The sequence below is a fragment of the Phoxinus phoxinus genome, assembly GCF_949152265.1.
Source record: "Phoxinus phoxinus genome assembly, chromosome: 22".
NCBI classification, from domain to species: domain Eukaryota; kingdom Metazoa; phylum Chordata; class Actinopteri; order Cypriniformes; family Leuciscidae; genus Phoxinus; species Phoxinus phoxinus.
In genome coordinates, this window is record NC_136897.1 from 27,148,372 (window position 1) to 27,165,237 (window position 16,866).

At 36.5% G+C, this 16,866-nt stretch overlaps 1 protein-coding gene across 6 annotated transcripts in view; it reads right to left on the bottom strand.

Moving 5' to 3' along the window:
• Positions 1-16,419, bottom strand: part of slmapa (sarcolemma associated protein a) — a 64,245-nt gene extending 47,826 nt beyond the window's left edge. For 2 of the 6 annotated variants that reach the window (XM_079597795.1, XM_079597793.1), the window contains exon 1: positions 15,020-16,419. In XM_079597795.1, coding sequence (XP_079453921.1) covers positions 15,020-15,217 — 198 coding nt within the window. In that variant the 5' untranslated portion in view covers positions 15,218-16,419. The remainder of the gene's footprint in view (positions 1-15,019) is intronic. The other 4 variants (XM_079597790.1, XM_079597791.1, XM_079597792.1 and 1 more) reach the window with 3 other exon arrangements.
• Between the last annotated feature and the right edge of the window lie 447 nt (positions 16,420-16,866).

Genomic DNA, 16,866 nt, shown 5'->3' on the forward strand with positions numbered 1-16,866 from the left:
AGGAAAAGAGCAAGAGAGATTTTTTATGTCAGGGATTCGCCCCCACATCCCATCGTCAAAGATCACATTAGCATTCCAGCAAAGAGACGCCAGCCTTCGGTCTCTGACGGACTCAACACAAATCTGAGGTGAACTTATTCAGCACATCTCAAACAGGTGTCAGTGTTCCCGAGAACAGTGTGAAGGTCATCATTTATCCTATTAGAAATCTCCTTATACTCTCTACCTAATTATTAACATGGTCAAATGTGAGTCCTTCTGCTGCAGACTGGAACTATTTTGAGTGCAGGTTATATATAAGCTCTACCGAAAGGCACTATTACCCGATGCAAACAAGTGCAGAGAAGATTTGTGCAATTAACACTTCCAAGACTGATAATTAAAAGGAAAGGGGATCATGGGAAGGAAGGAGGTGGATCATCAGCTTCTGTTCTGCTGGTTTAACAAAGACATTTTTACTCTAGTTGGGTGGTTATGCCAACATAAAGGCAACTAATATACTAATGTACACTCCTATTAGGGCTGTAAACGATTAATCGCGATTAATCGAATCCAAAATAAAAGTTTGTTTACATAATATATGTTTGTATTGTGTATAATTATTTTGTATATATAAATACACACACATGCATGTATATATTTGAGAAATATTTAACATTTATATACTGCATATATATTTTTATATGATTTATATTATATATAAATATAACTATTTTATATATAAATAACAAAAAAAAAATCAAATGTATACATGCATGTGTGTGTATTTATATATACAAAATAATTATACACAATACACATATATTATGTAAACACAAACTTTTATTTTGGATTTGATTAATCGCGATTAATCGCTTACAGCCCTAACTCCTATATTTAAATATGTCATGAAAAGTTAAAAATTAAAAAGGGTTCATATTTGCAAAAAATCTACTTTCTCAAAAAAGTAAACACTTGCTTAAAGTTTTTACAAGTAATTATTCAAGTCAACAGGTGTCAGGTGTTGAGATTCAGTGTCTGCAAAGAAGATATGTAAATATAACAGACTGCACACTGATCTTGTCTTGGATCTCCAAACATATCGTCATATTGTATAAACAGCACAAACATATACACAAACTCTAAAATATTGAAACGCCATGTTAATGTTTATGTCTGACACACGTTGTCTGTGCAAGCTCATTTTTATTACAAGGAGATTCAGTGGAATCCATTACTTCACTGTTCTACTGAAAATAGTACAAAATATGCCTGGGCGATAAGCGATACATCAAGATTGTGATCAAATTAACGTAGATAACGAGAAGCTCTGGACATTTTATGCTCGATTATGGATTAATCTAACAATCACACAGCAGAAATAAACGAGAAAACAGCCAGTCAGTGCATGTCGCTAATACGTGATTTCTGTGTGTCTGTAAGAATGAATGGCGGGATTTCGTCCGATACACACACACACACACACGTGTGTTCATTGTGTTTTCAGCATCTGCCGACTCAATATATGAAGACATTAACACATGAACTTCATCTCCAGAGATGCTTTGAGAGACACTTCACAAGCTTTTCACCGTTTCATTTGAGAAAAACTACCATCTGAAACTGAAACCAAGATCTACGCAAAAAGTTTGGTTTAACTTCAAGAAATTATGACAAATATATCACTACTGTATTCTAAAACATACTTCTTAAAGTAGTAATAATATTTCCAAGGAATACCATACAACCAAGATATTTTTTAGCTATATGTTTTACATTTATACAGTTCTGTTGTGCAGCATCTTATTTGACAAATAAAAATGCAATTTTAATTGTTATTTTTTCATTTGATTACATTTCAAAAGCTTCATTAAGTTTATACATTTGTATTAAATCAGAAAAACAGAATCCCAAAATTAAAAGTTTGCTACTCTCTGTGGAGTTTAAATTGTGAACAAACAAGTTTACATTCATTCTCAAGATCGAAAAAATATGTGGAAAGCATTTCCTTCCCCATTAATAGTAAATGAATATCATGATATCAATATCGTATGATAATCGTGATAATATTTTTGGCCATATCGCTCAGCCCTAGAACAAAAGCTCACATCATATTGTCTGTGTTAGTCTTCCTTTGCCATATCAGCCAAAGGCCACAAGATTTATTCCTCGGGAAACGCTCTCAGAGCCAACGCTGAGATTTTGAAGGAATGCAGACAGAGTTTAAGCTTCAAAAGCAAGTCTACACCTAAATCATTCCTACCTGTAAAGAGCTCCATCCAGGGATGGGAAAACAAACAGCCTGGCTGAGGAAATTAACATTGATCGGTACAGCCTGTGTAAAGCAGATCAGCGATAGCGAAGACACTAACCCGCTAAGCTAGGTTGCTTGCTAATCAGCAGGTCAGGCAATAAAGCAACCTTAACCTCAATCCTCAAGAGTTCTTTAGTAGAACCAATCAATAAGAACCTGGAAAGCTTCAATCTGATCACTCAAGATGGAAATGTGATGTACACAGAAAACAAATGGAAAATTGCTTGCAAGAAAAAATTTGGCAGACATTATTTAATGACCTGAATGAATAAAAAAAACGACTTCGCTACAGCAGAACATTCAAAACATCATTACCATAAACAGATAAAGATGATAACTATTCAGTGTATTCCCTAAACATTCGATCAGGCCCAGTGGAGATTTAAAATTCACTACCGGAGCAGAATGACTCAACCCTAAGTGGGGGTTAAAGATTTCAAAAGGCTCTGTGTGTGTGTGTGTGTGTGTGTGTGTGTGTGTGTGTGTGTGTGTGTGTGTGTGTGTGTGTGTGTGTGTGTGTGTGTGTGTGTGTGTGTGTGTGTTTTCCCTGGAAAACCTGAAGTCATGATGATGAACCCCCTTTCCCTGCCTTGTCAAGACAGCATCTATCGTAGAGTGGTTTCATCCACGTGTTCACTGTATTTCAACGTTGGTCAAATAGTAAAATACATCAGTGTTGCAGTATTATTATAGTGACACTTTTTTCGACAAAAAATTTGATTGGCAATGGCCTTTATGCACAGCTGCACTACTTCCTGAACTTCAGCTCCTTTGGTTCCTGTCTGCCATTATTGGACAAACTGATTAATCCAGGTGCGTCTGATTATTGTTGGTGGTCAGGCACACCTGGATTAATCAGTTTGTCCAATAAAGTGCAGACAGTGCAAGTTCTGTGTCGGATAACCGTTTGTGTTTTGGTCAGTGTGATCCAATCTACCCAATAGTATTTTTGACACCCCGGGTTGCCAATTGGTGGAAAACACAGCGTATTGCAGCCATGGAAGCCAGCAAAGTTGTGTCCTCAATCTGGCAACCCATATGAGCGTCAAGTCTGAAGGAGAGGTGGCGAGGGAAAAACTCCCCAAATATTTTGAATTTCGACGGCAGTATTTATTATTTCAACAGCAAGCTGTCAATATTTTTTTTTTCAGTGATAGGCCATGTTATGTCGATGGGCCGAATTTTTCTGTCCGAGCCCAACCCGTGTCCGACAGAGCAGTAACCGAACCCGACCCGAGCTCGGGTTTTTCTCATACTACTGACACATGTACGTTTGTTTGTGTGGAAAGCTCGCTTTTATTAAGCAACTGTAGGAAGGCATTCGGAAATGTCAACAGATGAGCGCATCAGCGACGAGCAACAAGCGCACTAACACAGGCGTGCATCCACGGGTTTCGTTGTCACGGCTACATAAATTTCCGCACACAAGAAGACGTTTGCTAATATTTTACATGTATTTTAATCACAAAAACGAACGTTTGCATCAAGTGAATTGGCCCCCATTTGCTACCTACATAATAAGCTGTTTTAAATTTAAAATGTTCAATGCCTTATCGCGCTGATGTGACCGAGCCCGACCCGAACCCCAACATCATTTCTAAATATTTGTCCGGACCCGGCCCATCGGGCTCGGGTCGGGTATCCATCCTCGATGGCAGATATACAGGTGAAACTCGAAATTTTTTAATATCCCACAAAAGTTAATTTATTTTGCCGCATTGAGGCAGTAATTAATGCAAAAGGGGCCCAAACCAAGTACTGATTATACTTTTCAGATTGCTGACATTTCTGTATTTAAAATCCCTTTCTTTATTGATTTCATGTACTATTCTAATTTTCTGAAATTTTGAATATGGGGTTTTCATAGCCGTCAGCCATAATCTTCAAAATAACAAATAAAGGCTTGAAAAATCTCACTTTGCATGTAATGAGTCTATATAATATATTAGTTTTTAAGTTGAATTACTGAAATAAATTAACTTTTGCACCATATTCAAATTTTTCGAGTTTCACCTGTATGTGTCATTACAGAATTTGCTGAGGGTGTACTTTACTTTCTACCTCAAGACATACATTTTTATTATACAAGTATTTTCTGACATCTGATGAGACTGATGTGTATTTTAGTCACATGATACTAGGCCAGAACTGGACTCCCAACTGAGTTTTCCCCCAATTCTGTCACCTGGAGTTTGGGTTCCTTGCCAATGTCGCTTAGTTGGGGACACTTAATATAAATATTACTTTTCTGACGCTGCTGCTGTATGAGAACTGAACTGAGCTGGACGAGCAGAACTGCTTTATAGATGAAATTAACTAATTTAATAATTGATAATCTTTACAACGGCACTAAATCAACATTGAATGACTTCAGCTAAACAACAGCCGAAATGCATAATTTACCTGTTATCCCTAAAGCTGCTTTTGAAACAATATGTATTGTATAAAGCAATATATCATTAAATGTGACTTGAGAGACGGCGTCCTGTACAGCTGCTCGAGATCTAGGGTGTGGGTCGCCCCGTGGGGCACTGGGTGAGTTCATATTAAGAAGGAGGCTCTGATAGCTAAAGTCAGCTGGTAGACAGTTGTCCTCGACTTGGTGCTTCCTATAATAACAACAGACTGTAAAAAAACGGGGTGCAAATGGAATCAGACTATTTTAAGACTCGACAACAGAACTCACACTTTGACAGAAAATATGCAACAGCCTGCAGCTAAAAATGCAAAAGGCACATAAGCAAATATGGAGGAGATGATCAGCAACACAGACTAATGGAGAGAAACACAATTTAATGAAACTAAGAGACTTTAGAAAGTGCCCTTGATAAATATATCGGGTACACGCACAAAATCAGCAGCTAAAAGCAGAATTAACTATTACATGAGATCATTCATATGTGCGACCAATAATTTCTAGTTCATAGCGTACATGAAAATGACTTTTTCCAAGCAATGAATTATTGATCAGTGATGTTAGACCAACATCACATGGATTAACTCTTCTCTGGTGTTTCCATGGCATCAGGTAAAAACCCAAATGTAAACAATCAAATTCATAATAACACTAGCTGATATTTATAGAGTTGCCAGGTAGAACCAAATCATTTCAAAGGGCTCGTTTTAATTTAGACTGAGCAGATGGTAATATTTACATTTGGATTGGATATGGTATTTACATATTGATACTAAGGATCAACTAAAACTAACAAGCTAGTGATACCAATAACCAGAAAACAGACCGCCATGATCTCACATGACTATCTATACCGATCTAGGCTCAACTCTTGCACTGTCATGACTGTCATTTTCGTTTATGGTAACATTTTTATTTTATTTTTACATGTGGATCTAGCACACAGCTCTCAATCAAGAAAGCAGTTACACCAGTTAGACGTGGTCACTTCAAGTAAATGCTACTGGTTGTTCAAACCAAATATTTAAAACTTAGTCCTATCAAATTGAAGTCGGCATACAGAAGTGTGGGATCCGCACGTTAAACATCGTTACAGAAAGGATAGTGGGAACATTATATTTATTTATACTACAGGGCCGTTGAATGCTTGAATCTGATTGGTTGACAAACGTTCTACGGTGTGCAATTATTTTCAGGGAACCGCACGGCTAAAGTAGTTCCGGCAGGTCTTGACCTCATTACAGCTCCATATCACTTCGCGTAGTTAACTAATAACGGAAAATATTATACAATTCATAACAAGAAAAACTGCAGCCCCATGCGCTTGATCTGCAATTAACAATGTCTAACTTCACAATCAATGGAAACATGCAGTTTAATTTTAATAAATAAAGTATACAGTCCTATACATAATCAATAGAAAATGAAACTGAATATTTAAATAAATTGATAGTCCTGTTGCACGGGTTTTCGTAATTATTGAAGATAATATAACAAATAAATAAAATTCTTGTTAAAAGGGCTTTGTGTTTCATTTATTAGTCTAGTCTACTGTCACTAATAGAAAAAAATAATGAACAAATTAAAACGAATTGAATTAATTAATAAATAATAATATTGACGCACATGCTTCTCTCTAAGTCAAGTCAAGTCAAGTCAAGAATATTTGTATAGCGCTTTTCACAATACAGATTGTATCAAAGCAGCTTCACAGTATTAAATTAAAACAATAATAAAACGTCCATGTTTGGTAATGCTAATCAATAGTAATATTGATTGATTCATTAAATTGAATATCCCCAACTGAGCAAGCCAAAGGCAACAGTGGCAAGGAAACGAAAAACTCCATCAGGTGACCCAATGGTGACCTAAAACTCCATCAGGTGACCTAATGGAGAAAAAAAAAACCTTGGGAGAACCCAGGCTCAGTCGGGGGCCGGTTATGAATGTAATTTGATACTTATGACTGATCATGCGCGCGTTTTCAGCGCGTTCAGTCTGTGTTCACAGCGGTGTTTAAAATCTGCTGCATTCACAGTCAGAGAATGTTTCTAGTCGTTACTTGTGTGTCCAGCATTACTCTGCTATCAGCGGCTCAGACCTCCGTTACTAACTCTAAAATGACGTTTTGGAATTAGCAACGGAGCATGGGTTTAGATGCGCAAGGAATTAGTCCTACATACAAGAGCGTTTTAAAGACAAAAACTTTACAAACGTCTTGAAATACATCATCTGAACAATATTTCGAGGTGTGGTAACTGTAGTATAAGCGGAATAATTGACGACAGGCCGTTGAATATTAGAAAAATAATGCACACCCGAGGTGTAACGGCCCCTCCGCTTCGCGACCGCATTACCACCTCGGGTGTGCATTATTTTTCGAATAATGCAACGGCCTGTCGTCAATTATTCCTTACATATACATGTAGCACAGGAATAGTAGATCAGGTTTATATCCATCCATTCTGTAGAGACTCTTATGTGGCCAGCAGTAAATTGAAAATGCATATACAATAATCACAATCAGTAAAATGACCCAAAAGCGACCAAAAGAACAGAAATTAAAAAAAGAAACAACTTTATTTATACCATACAAGTTTTGTTTATTCCCTCAGTGTTCACTGTATATATTTAATATAGATTAATCATTGTTAAAGCTGTGTTTTGTTGTTTAATTACAAATAATGACCGATCACGAGAATATATTGCAGAGATGAGTATTTTGACAATAATACTGTTATTTTACATTTAATTATTACATTTGTGTACCTGAAATCAATACCACAGTTAGACTTTATTTGTAATTTTGTCATATTGTATTTATCTATGCTTGTTATTAGTGCATTTGTTGTTCACTTGCTTTTAATAATGTCCGAACTTTATTAGTTAGTAGGGGTGTAACTAACTATACCCCTTATGTCATGATTCGATACATATCACGATACTAATCTCGCGATACGTTATGATTGCGATACTCCAAGACATGGTAAAAGGTTAACAAAAAATGTATTGTTGATAAAAAAAAGCTAAATTTGATATTACATTGTGGGTGGGAATGAATAGGCATGTAACCCAATGCAAAAGGACAATGGTGACACCAGAATACAAATATTCATGATTCTAAAGCTGAAAATACAGAATTATTTTAGACGAACATGCTTGTACTCGGTCACTGACTAGATATATTTAAAATAATGTAGGTCACTTTTTGCACAAATATTCCCCCATTGCATTATTATACATTATATTCAACATTATATAAAGTAGTAAAGACACTAAAACTCTGAAAACTTCAGACAACTTGAACTTTCCACGATACATATTGTCACTATCCAAGATACATTTTTATCTTTTTTGCATTTTTGTATTGCGATATATTGTGACACGATAGTGTTACACCCCTATTAGTTAATAAATGGAAAGCAGTTACCCATCACACCGCCACCCCCCCCCCCCCCCAAAAAAAAAAATGTTTCTTGCTGATCTGAAAAATGATCCGATCCGTGACTCAAAAACTGCAATACAATCCGAACCGTGAGTTTTGTGATCCGTTGAGCTACTACTGTTGAACACAACACAAGCAGATCAAAGCAAACCTGGGCATTCACAAGCTCAAATCAGGAAGGAAAACAATGAAAAGTGAATTACATTAATTAAAAACTGGTCTAACCACCAGAGCATGGACATTTTGAAAGGATGACAGTCCAGAGTTTGGCAGGACAGTGTATCTTGGAAACACACTTCATCTCATGGGTGTCATTTTGCCATATCCATTAGAAGAAATAGCAGAGTCAGACGTACGAGCCGTCATCCAGACACTCTATTAGCGGCTTTGATTGATGTCTATAAATACAAACCACATTCTCAGGCACACAGATGCAATTGCCAGCTTCTCAGCAATGCCCACATGTGTATTACACCGTTTTACATAGCCAGTGGACACTGACAGGTGGTGATATTGGCACCATTTCACATCAGACCAACAATTGGTTGGCCCAGTTTAGAAAGCTTCATCTTGGCACCTCTTTCTGACAGAGACCTTGCCAATAGGAGCAAAGTTTCTTCAGGTCATTCCTGCGCTCTCCTATATGGACACCTCATCCCAGAGAGGAAATAGACGCTACTAGCATTCCCATTCTTTACACTGTCAATAACAAGAAGCAGCTGATAAAATGTAAGCAACTTAGACCCAGTTGTAAATGGATTAAGGGAGGAAAAAACCCAGCAAATGCAGTTAGAAAATATCTCAACGATAGCCAAGTAACAGCAATTATAAGTTAAAGCTACAATACGTATTTTTTTTCGCAGCTAGGGGGACGCTAACCTCTTACAATTTACAAATGCGTAGCTTGATGACGCATTAAGCGGAATTATGTAACTTGTCGTGGATCTAATCATGTTTACGTATGAGTGAATACATTGATGTTTTAAACATGACTGCGGAATGAAGCAGATTGCTAATGAGAGACAGAAATCAGCGTCACACGCTAGTCCCGAGAATATAAAGGAATAAGGACATTTCATTCTACCGAACTACCCGGAAGTGCTGTATTACTACTCATACAGGCTTTGTATACTTGTGAGGTAACGCAGTGCTGGCATCAGTGAGCCGCTATCAATATGCGGGAGACTCCCGGAACTTCCGGGAGACTTGAGATCTATTTCTATACTGAAATAATATCGCCATTATAATTATTGATTTTTCATTAGGCTGCACGACGCACAGCGCGTGGTGGGAGCGGCGGCGCTGACAGGCAGTATGGTGTTGTAATTAAAGCTGCTGTTTAAATGTGTTCGGCTTTTCTGTTTACAGAAACATGTTCTCTAATCGGTTTAGAAGATTTAATTCTACAAAATATATTAAAGTTGTATTTCATTTTGTTTATTTCATATGATTATGATGACCAACACCAACACTGTTTTACTTTGGCTATGAAAAGTTGACTTAAAAGATTGTGAACTAATGCTTATAAGTTCTTTCATAAAAAATATATTTATTTTAAGTTATATTGATGTAAACCAATCAGTGGGGTTGGTGTAAAGCTGCAGTTTTATTTAAAAATGTGTTCTGCTTTTGTGTTTACAGAAATATTCTAATTTTGGAATAAATATTAGGTGACCTTTTTGTCACTTGTAATGAAGCTTGCTTATTAGTGAAATTTTTTATATCATGGAATGGTAATTATTGACTTTAGCCTGGAGTTATGGCTCTCAATATCGCAATATATATCGTTGGGGGAAAAAATATCACAATGTAATTTTTTTCCAATATAGTGCAGCCCTAATTGCCATGGACACGGTGTTCTTTAGCGGAAGCAATACAATCGTTTTTAAATCAATAAACTCCTTTTTAAATCAATATTTTGTGTCAAATTATTTATTTGTTTGGTAGGTAACCATGTAATAAGCGGGATAATGTATAGCGAGGCGGTTGTTATAGCGAATACAGCCCCTTCAGGCTCCGCTTCGCGCCGGGGTCCCGATCAGCCTGCCGGGGTTGTACTTGTATTCGCTATAACAACCACCTCGCTATACATTATCCCTTACGTACATTTGCTCACCTGTCTAATAAAGCACATGTCAAGAGCTCTGTCAAGTCAAAGTTTGTCACGGACGCTAGCTCTCGGCATCTCGAAAACGGCATGCCAATATTGATCCTCTCCCATTGGTCCATAATGTTTGAACGAAACAACAACAGCGTGGGCGTGCCGCTAGACGTAACGCAGTTGTATACGTCTGTCACCATGGTTACTATGGTAGTACGAGTGGCTGGAAACCATGGATAAAGCAACTTAGACCCAAATGTAAATGGATTAAGGGAGGAAAAAAGTCCAAGCAAATGCAGTTAGAAAATATCTCAACGATTGCCAAGTAACAGCAATTATAAGTTAATAATAAACTAAATGACAATTACAATGATGAAATGACAACCACTTCTAATGTCACAGACATAATGCAAAGTGTTGGGATTGACAAGCAAATTTAAATGCAGGAGTGTATCCAGTTCTCTATGAGCAGAAATTTAGACATTAACAACAATGCATCTCTCACTGCTGTAACCAAGAAACGTGTATTCAGTTCATGATTTTTGATGTGAGCTAAAAATTTAGTTATGCATTTATGTATTAAATCAAATGAGATTCAGTCTGGATTATCAAACACACTAACTTTAAAGATTAATAAATAAAACATGGGGTGAATTTTAAGGCTTATATTGGAATATATGCTTTACAGTTATAAGAATTTCTAATCTTTATCTCACGTTTAGGTTCGCGATTACAAAATAAAATAATTTTTTTGCTGTATTTACGACATCAAAGCCTTCGGTTCTTTTCAATAAACATTCTTGGGTGATATTTAGCCGATTCAACTTTCAGTAAAAGCAAATGCTGTCTGTGAAGGGTTAATCGCCTCACCTGGTTTTGTAATGTGCAGCACTCCTTTAATTCAAACACCACACCTTAATCTACCCGACTGAAGCTAGCAACCACAACTGCAATTATTTCACAACAGCTGAGAAATTATACCCGAGAATGATGGCGGTAAAACTTCTCAAATACTTCCTCTTCACATGCAAAACACACCTACACACAGCCAGACGTACAGAAAAGCCTCTCTACACATGCAAACTGTACTAACAACAAATAAAGATATCCTTACATTTAGGGCTGGGCGATATGGCCAAAGAATTATCACAATAAAATGTTTTATTAGTCGATATTGATGATAATCATTACAATAAATGTCAAATCTTTATTTCTTTCAAAGGTAGATTTTCGCTCCTGACTGAAAGTTGTAGAAACAAGACAGTTAAATGTGTTGTTTATAATACTCTTTATTGTCAGAAAACTTGGCAACCAGGTTAACATTTCACAGATCTGAGGTAGAATAACATTTATAATGATAAAATATTTATTTCTACATTAAAATATGCGTTAACTTAAGTAAAATATTTTTTTTCAGTCTTTTTTCCTTAAAATAAATATTTTAATAGAAAAAAAAATGTGATAGTTTGTGTTTCCTTACGTGTATTTTCGGCACAGTTTGCAGTGCAGGCTGCAATATTAATAATATTATGTGTTATGTCTCTTTAAATGCACATTTGACACTAGCTTTAGTTGGGATACAGATGTAAATTTTTGTTCATTAACAAAAACAGTAAATACGTAAAAAATGTAAACAACCTCATTGGGTAAAATGTTTATATTCTGAGTGTTTGAGTTATTTATTTAAGTTAACCATTTGTCATCCATCCATATAGTATCATACATTTAGGCCATTGATCATGATAACAATTGGTAAAAATAGACATGTATATTATCATGGTAAAATGTAACTAGCCGGAATAAATTTTTTAGTATAAATAAATACAGATGCAAAAATGCTACAGCTTACCAAAAAATGCTGTATTTATATTCCATTACTCCTTTATACAAGTCTACTTTAATATTTAAAAAAAAATATATATAAATATACATTTCTGCCATAAAACCATGGTGCAAACTGAAAAAAAAAAAAATGCTGCAATTATATTCCATTACTCCTTTATACGTCTCGTCTACATTAATATATTTTTTTTAATTGATACGAATATACATTTCTGCCATACCATGGTGCACACTGAAAAAAACCCAAGTAAAATGTACTTAATTTTATAACGCTGATATTTACACGCTTGAATTGAGTACCAAAATGAATTTACTTCGGGGGGTTTTTTTGCCAGAACTAACTTTTTCATTTAAATTACATTGTTTTTTTCTGTAATCTGTAGTATTTACTTAACCACAAAATCATTTTTATCAGTGCAGTTCAGGGGTGGACTGGCCATCTGGAGCACCAGGAGTTTCCCGGTCAGCGAGTAAACGCATCTGCTCTAGTAACTAAGCGGATAAATGGTCCGTGTGGCGCGGTTCAAATGAGTAGCGCTGATTCATTCCGCTTTTGGTGCATTAACATTAATCGAACTTTTGCTATAATTATATTGAGGCAAAAATTATATTGTGATAATTATCGGTTTTTGTGATATTGTGATAATTATCACCCAGCCCTATACAGTCAGTCACCCAAAATCTTTCTTTAACCACCCAAAGAGAACCACTGCAGTGTGTTGGAGATATTCTGAAAGCGACGGTAAGCTTGCCTAAGGGGGAAAACAAGTTATGTGCACTTGCAATGTCAAAGTGTGTCATCTGAAAGTAGAACAGTGAATTACTAGCATTAAACCAAAACACACACTAAGAGCCCGTTCCTTGATATTACAGCCAGAGTGGAATATGTTCTGCTGCTTTCAACAGGATTATTTTACACTTTCATTCACACATGGCACTGTGAGAGACACACATGTACGTACCAGGCAGCTAAAAAACCCTGGCCATCCAATTTCACAAGCCAAACCAGAATTGACCGTTCACAAAGACCCGCCCCCCTTAGTTACTGTCGCTATGTCCGACAAGCTACGCCGCTCTCTCACACACACACCATGTTCTCACGCAGTGAAAAATACATCGCGGAGCAGAGAGGACACTGACAACACACTGACAGACACAGACCAGGTTACTTTTGATATTAAACATATTAAACAAAGTCTCACCTTTCAAATTTGGTCATTTGTTAAAAGAAATTTAAACAATAAATAGCGTTTTGTGGCTCTTTAATGTGTATGTCAGATCGCTGTGTCGCTTTAGTTAAAGCCGCTCGTGAACCGATCATCTCTTCCTTCTAGTTCATTTATAGCATCAAGTAAACATGAATGAACATCAGAAGGAATGTTGTTTTATCCGCGGAAAGGCGTCAGTACACTCCGCCTCTCAAGTTCAAATCCTCCCATGTTAATCTACTAACTCTCGTGACTGCTTTGTCGGACAAAATGGCGAATGACGAAGTATGATTGGTCAGATCAGCTGTCAATCAAGCTCCCTGCGAAGGGTCAATTAATCATTTTTGATTTTCAACATCAACACTAAGAGGATAGAAATGCCACAGCAATGTTTTACTCCCGTTTACTAGCAATGTCACGCAGTTCATCTGATGCTGTAAAAATGCTCTGTCAACTTTCACGAGAGATGTTATGGGTCAACAGTGTTTCCCATTCAATTTTGATACCTATGCTTTGGCAGCAGTCTTGGGACAATATTAATAAATAAGTATTTTTATTCTATTATAATTGTTTGGATTCCTGAAGGACCAGTGTGAATGTAATGTAGAGGTAAAACGAGGCTCGAGTCCACTTTAAAGTCAATGCAAAGACTATTTACTCTGTTCAATTTGGACACTGAAAATGGGTTAGAGTTTAACTTTAAAATGTACAATGTTGAAAATGTCATCCCTAGAGAGGCAGAGGTCAACTTGTGTAATTTACTTATTAAAGATAGTAAAAGTCTGCTTTAATTGTCTTCAACCATGAGGCCTGGACCTACTAGAGGGCCTCGGCAAACTTCCAAGGGCCACAGTATGACTTAAAATTATTCAAATGAATGTATTATTATTCATCCAATTAATTTGAATATTATTATTAATAAACTGAAAAAAATCTAACTTTATTAAGTTCTTGATTTTATATATATATAGTCATTTTTTTCTACTATTAAAAATTAAAAACAGCTGATTTCAAGTCAATTAGCTAAAATGGCTGGGAAGAGTATTAAAAAAAAAGCTTGTTCTCATATTACACCTTTTCTTACCTAATATTTTTGTCTTTTTCCAGTCATCAAACATTTCTTAAATCAATATGCATTTACTAAAGTAGTAAAATGATTATTTTTAAGATATTAAGTCTTGTTTTCTGGGTAAATCAATCAAAAGTAAGTGAGTTTTTGCTTAAAACAAGCAAAATGATCTGCCAATGGGGTAAGAAAAATTATCTTCTTTCTGTTTGAATTAAGATTATTTTTCTTATCCTATTGGCAGATAATTTTGCTTTTTTTAAGCATCAACTCACTTAACTTTGATTAATTCCCCTGGAAAACAGAACATAATATATTTTGTAATTTTATACTCATCTAGTAAATGCATCTTTATTTAAGTATTTTTAGATATTTGGACTGGAAACAAGACAAAAATACTAAGTAAGAAAAGCATTTTTTTTGCTGTGTGCATTTAATGCAACAACATTGTGGCTTAGAATGTCAAAATATGTTTTTGGGTGGGGACCACTGTATGTATATAATCCTAATGTAGACAGTTATGACAACCAGACAGTCTTAGTAAATCAAAGGTTCATTTTTCATCTGTGTGTCAAACAATGAGTTACGAGGCAATCTGACCTGTTCAGCCTGCCGCTAAAGCTACAAGCACAACAACACCTGACTTACCTTTCCAGTCTGATGGTCGAACCACACCAGAGCGTGATTCCTGGACAACACCTTGCAGTCGAAGGTGGCGTTGTTCTGGGCAGGGCGACACCGGGCCACGGAGCGCCCGATCTTGACCGGCTCATCCAGGTACACGTGTCGTTCCTGAAACGGGTGTGAATTCGGGCGGCAGGTGAACACGGCCAGCGCTGAAGGCATTGAGGATGGCTTGGGAGTGTTACTCCAACCAGAGACGAAAGACAGTGTTTCTTGATCCAGACTGACCTGTTGCTCCAATTCACTTTAATGAATTATCAGGAGACCAATGCACATAGTAATACGACAAAAAAAAGATCAACAATCAAGAAAAGACGAGGCTAAACCGACTACATTACGCCTGTGCTTAGACACTATGTAGTTGATGTCTTGCCCCCTTGCGAGACCCCCATGATGCCGAACCGAACCCAATACAGCTGCTCAATCCCATACAAGTCTGTATTTTCTGATGACAGTCCAGTACTCGAGCTGTTACACCTCGTACCCTGCACAATTCATCCTCACCCCCCTTAACAAACATAGGCCTGGCGAATAAACAATCGAGTAACACTAATATCCAAATAACCTGTTGGATCAGTTAACCTGTAACGTTAACGTTACTCCCCCCAAAAATAACAGTCCATTAGCGTTTCTAGATTAAGATGGCAGTGATTTCTAGATTAACAGGCACTAATGTCACTGTTAAACCCTAATGAAGAGTGTTAATGTGAGTGGGTTTGACTGAAGTATGCAAGACAGACCATCAACCCACCACTCCCCTAAACAGAGCAGGCATTCAATATGAAAACAAAAGCACGGAAGACCTAATTAACCCAACATTAAAATGACAAATTTCAATATTAGGTATTAGAAAACGCTCGCGCCGAGGGTGTTTTCTTGCACACGAGAGCGTTAGCAGGCTAACTTCATATTAGCTCGTTAGCTTCGCTGGAGGTAACGGTGGCCCTTTATCTTCTTCTTATCAAGCCGCCCGGACTGAAAGTGACTTCATAAATAATTCCGAGTGGATTTATCCAGTATTGTTTGGTCCGTGGAACTTTCATACGCGGAGAATTTACGTGAAGCCCGTACTAGCTCGCGAGCTCGATAACTAGCTTAGCTCGCAGAGAGACGCGAAAAATTCCCCAGGAAAGAAACTCATAAACGAATAAAGTCCGTGACACGATTCCGCGTTAAGCCATGGAAGTCTCCGCTCCAGGGGACGCTGAAAACGGGATGAGAAATCGTTGTGTGAGAGGGGATAATTGGAAGTAAGTCGTCCTCCCGAAGAGATACACACACACATACACCGGCCACAAACCGCCGCGGGGCTCGCGCACCACCGAGAAATGGGCGGTGACAATGTGATGACGAGATGTGGGGGCGGGGCTTTTGAATTGCGTTTCCAGATAAAAAGATGACGTTTTTCATATGGAATGAAAATAGATGATACGAAGGCCCAGCAGAAATTAACAATAAATACATACATGTAAAAATACGAATAAATGACTTCATAATTTTTTTAATGAAATAAAACCTTTCTGAATGAATTACTTTTTTCACTTTATTTATTATTTTCTGTATTTATTTTTATTATTTTCAATTTGTTATTGTTTCATTAATTGTGTATTTATTATATATATATATATATATATATATATATAAATAAATAAAGCGTTTCTTTATTGTTAAATTTATTATATTATTATATAATATTTATTCTGATCTATATTTTATTATTATTATTATTCTATATTTATTTTTATTCTATTATTATATTTTTCCCCACATTTATTTATTTGCACATGGATTTATTTACACATTTATTAAAC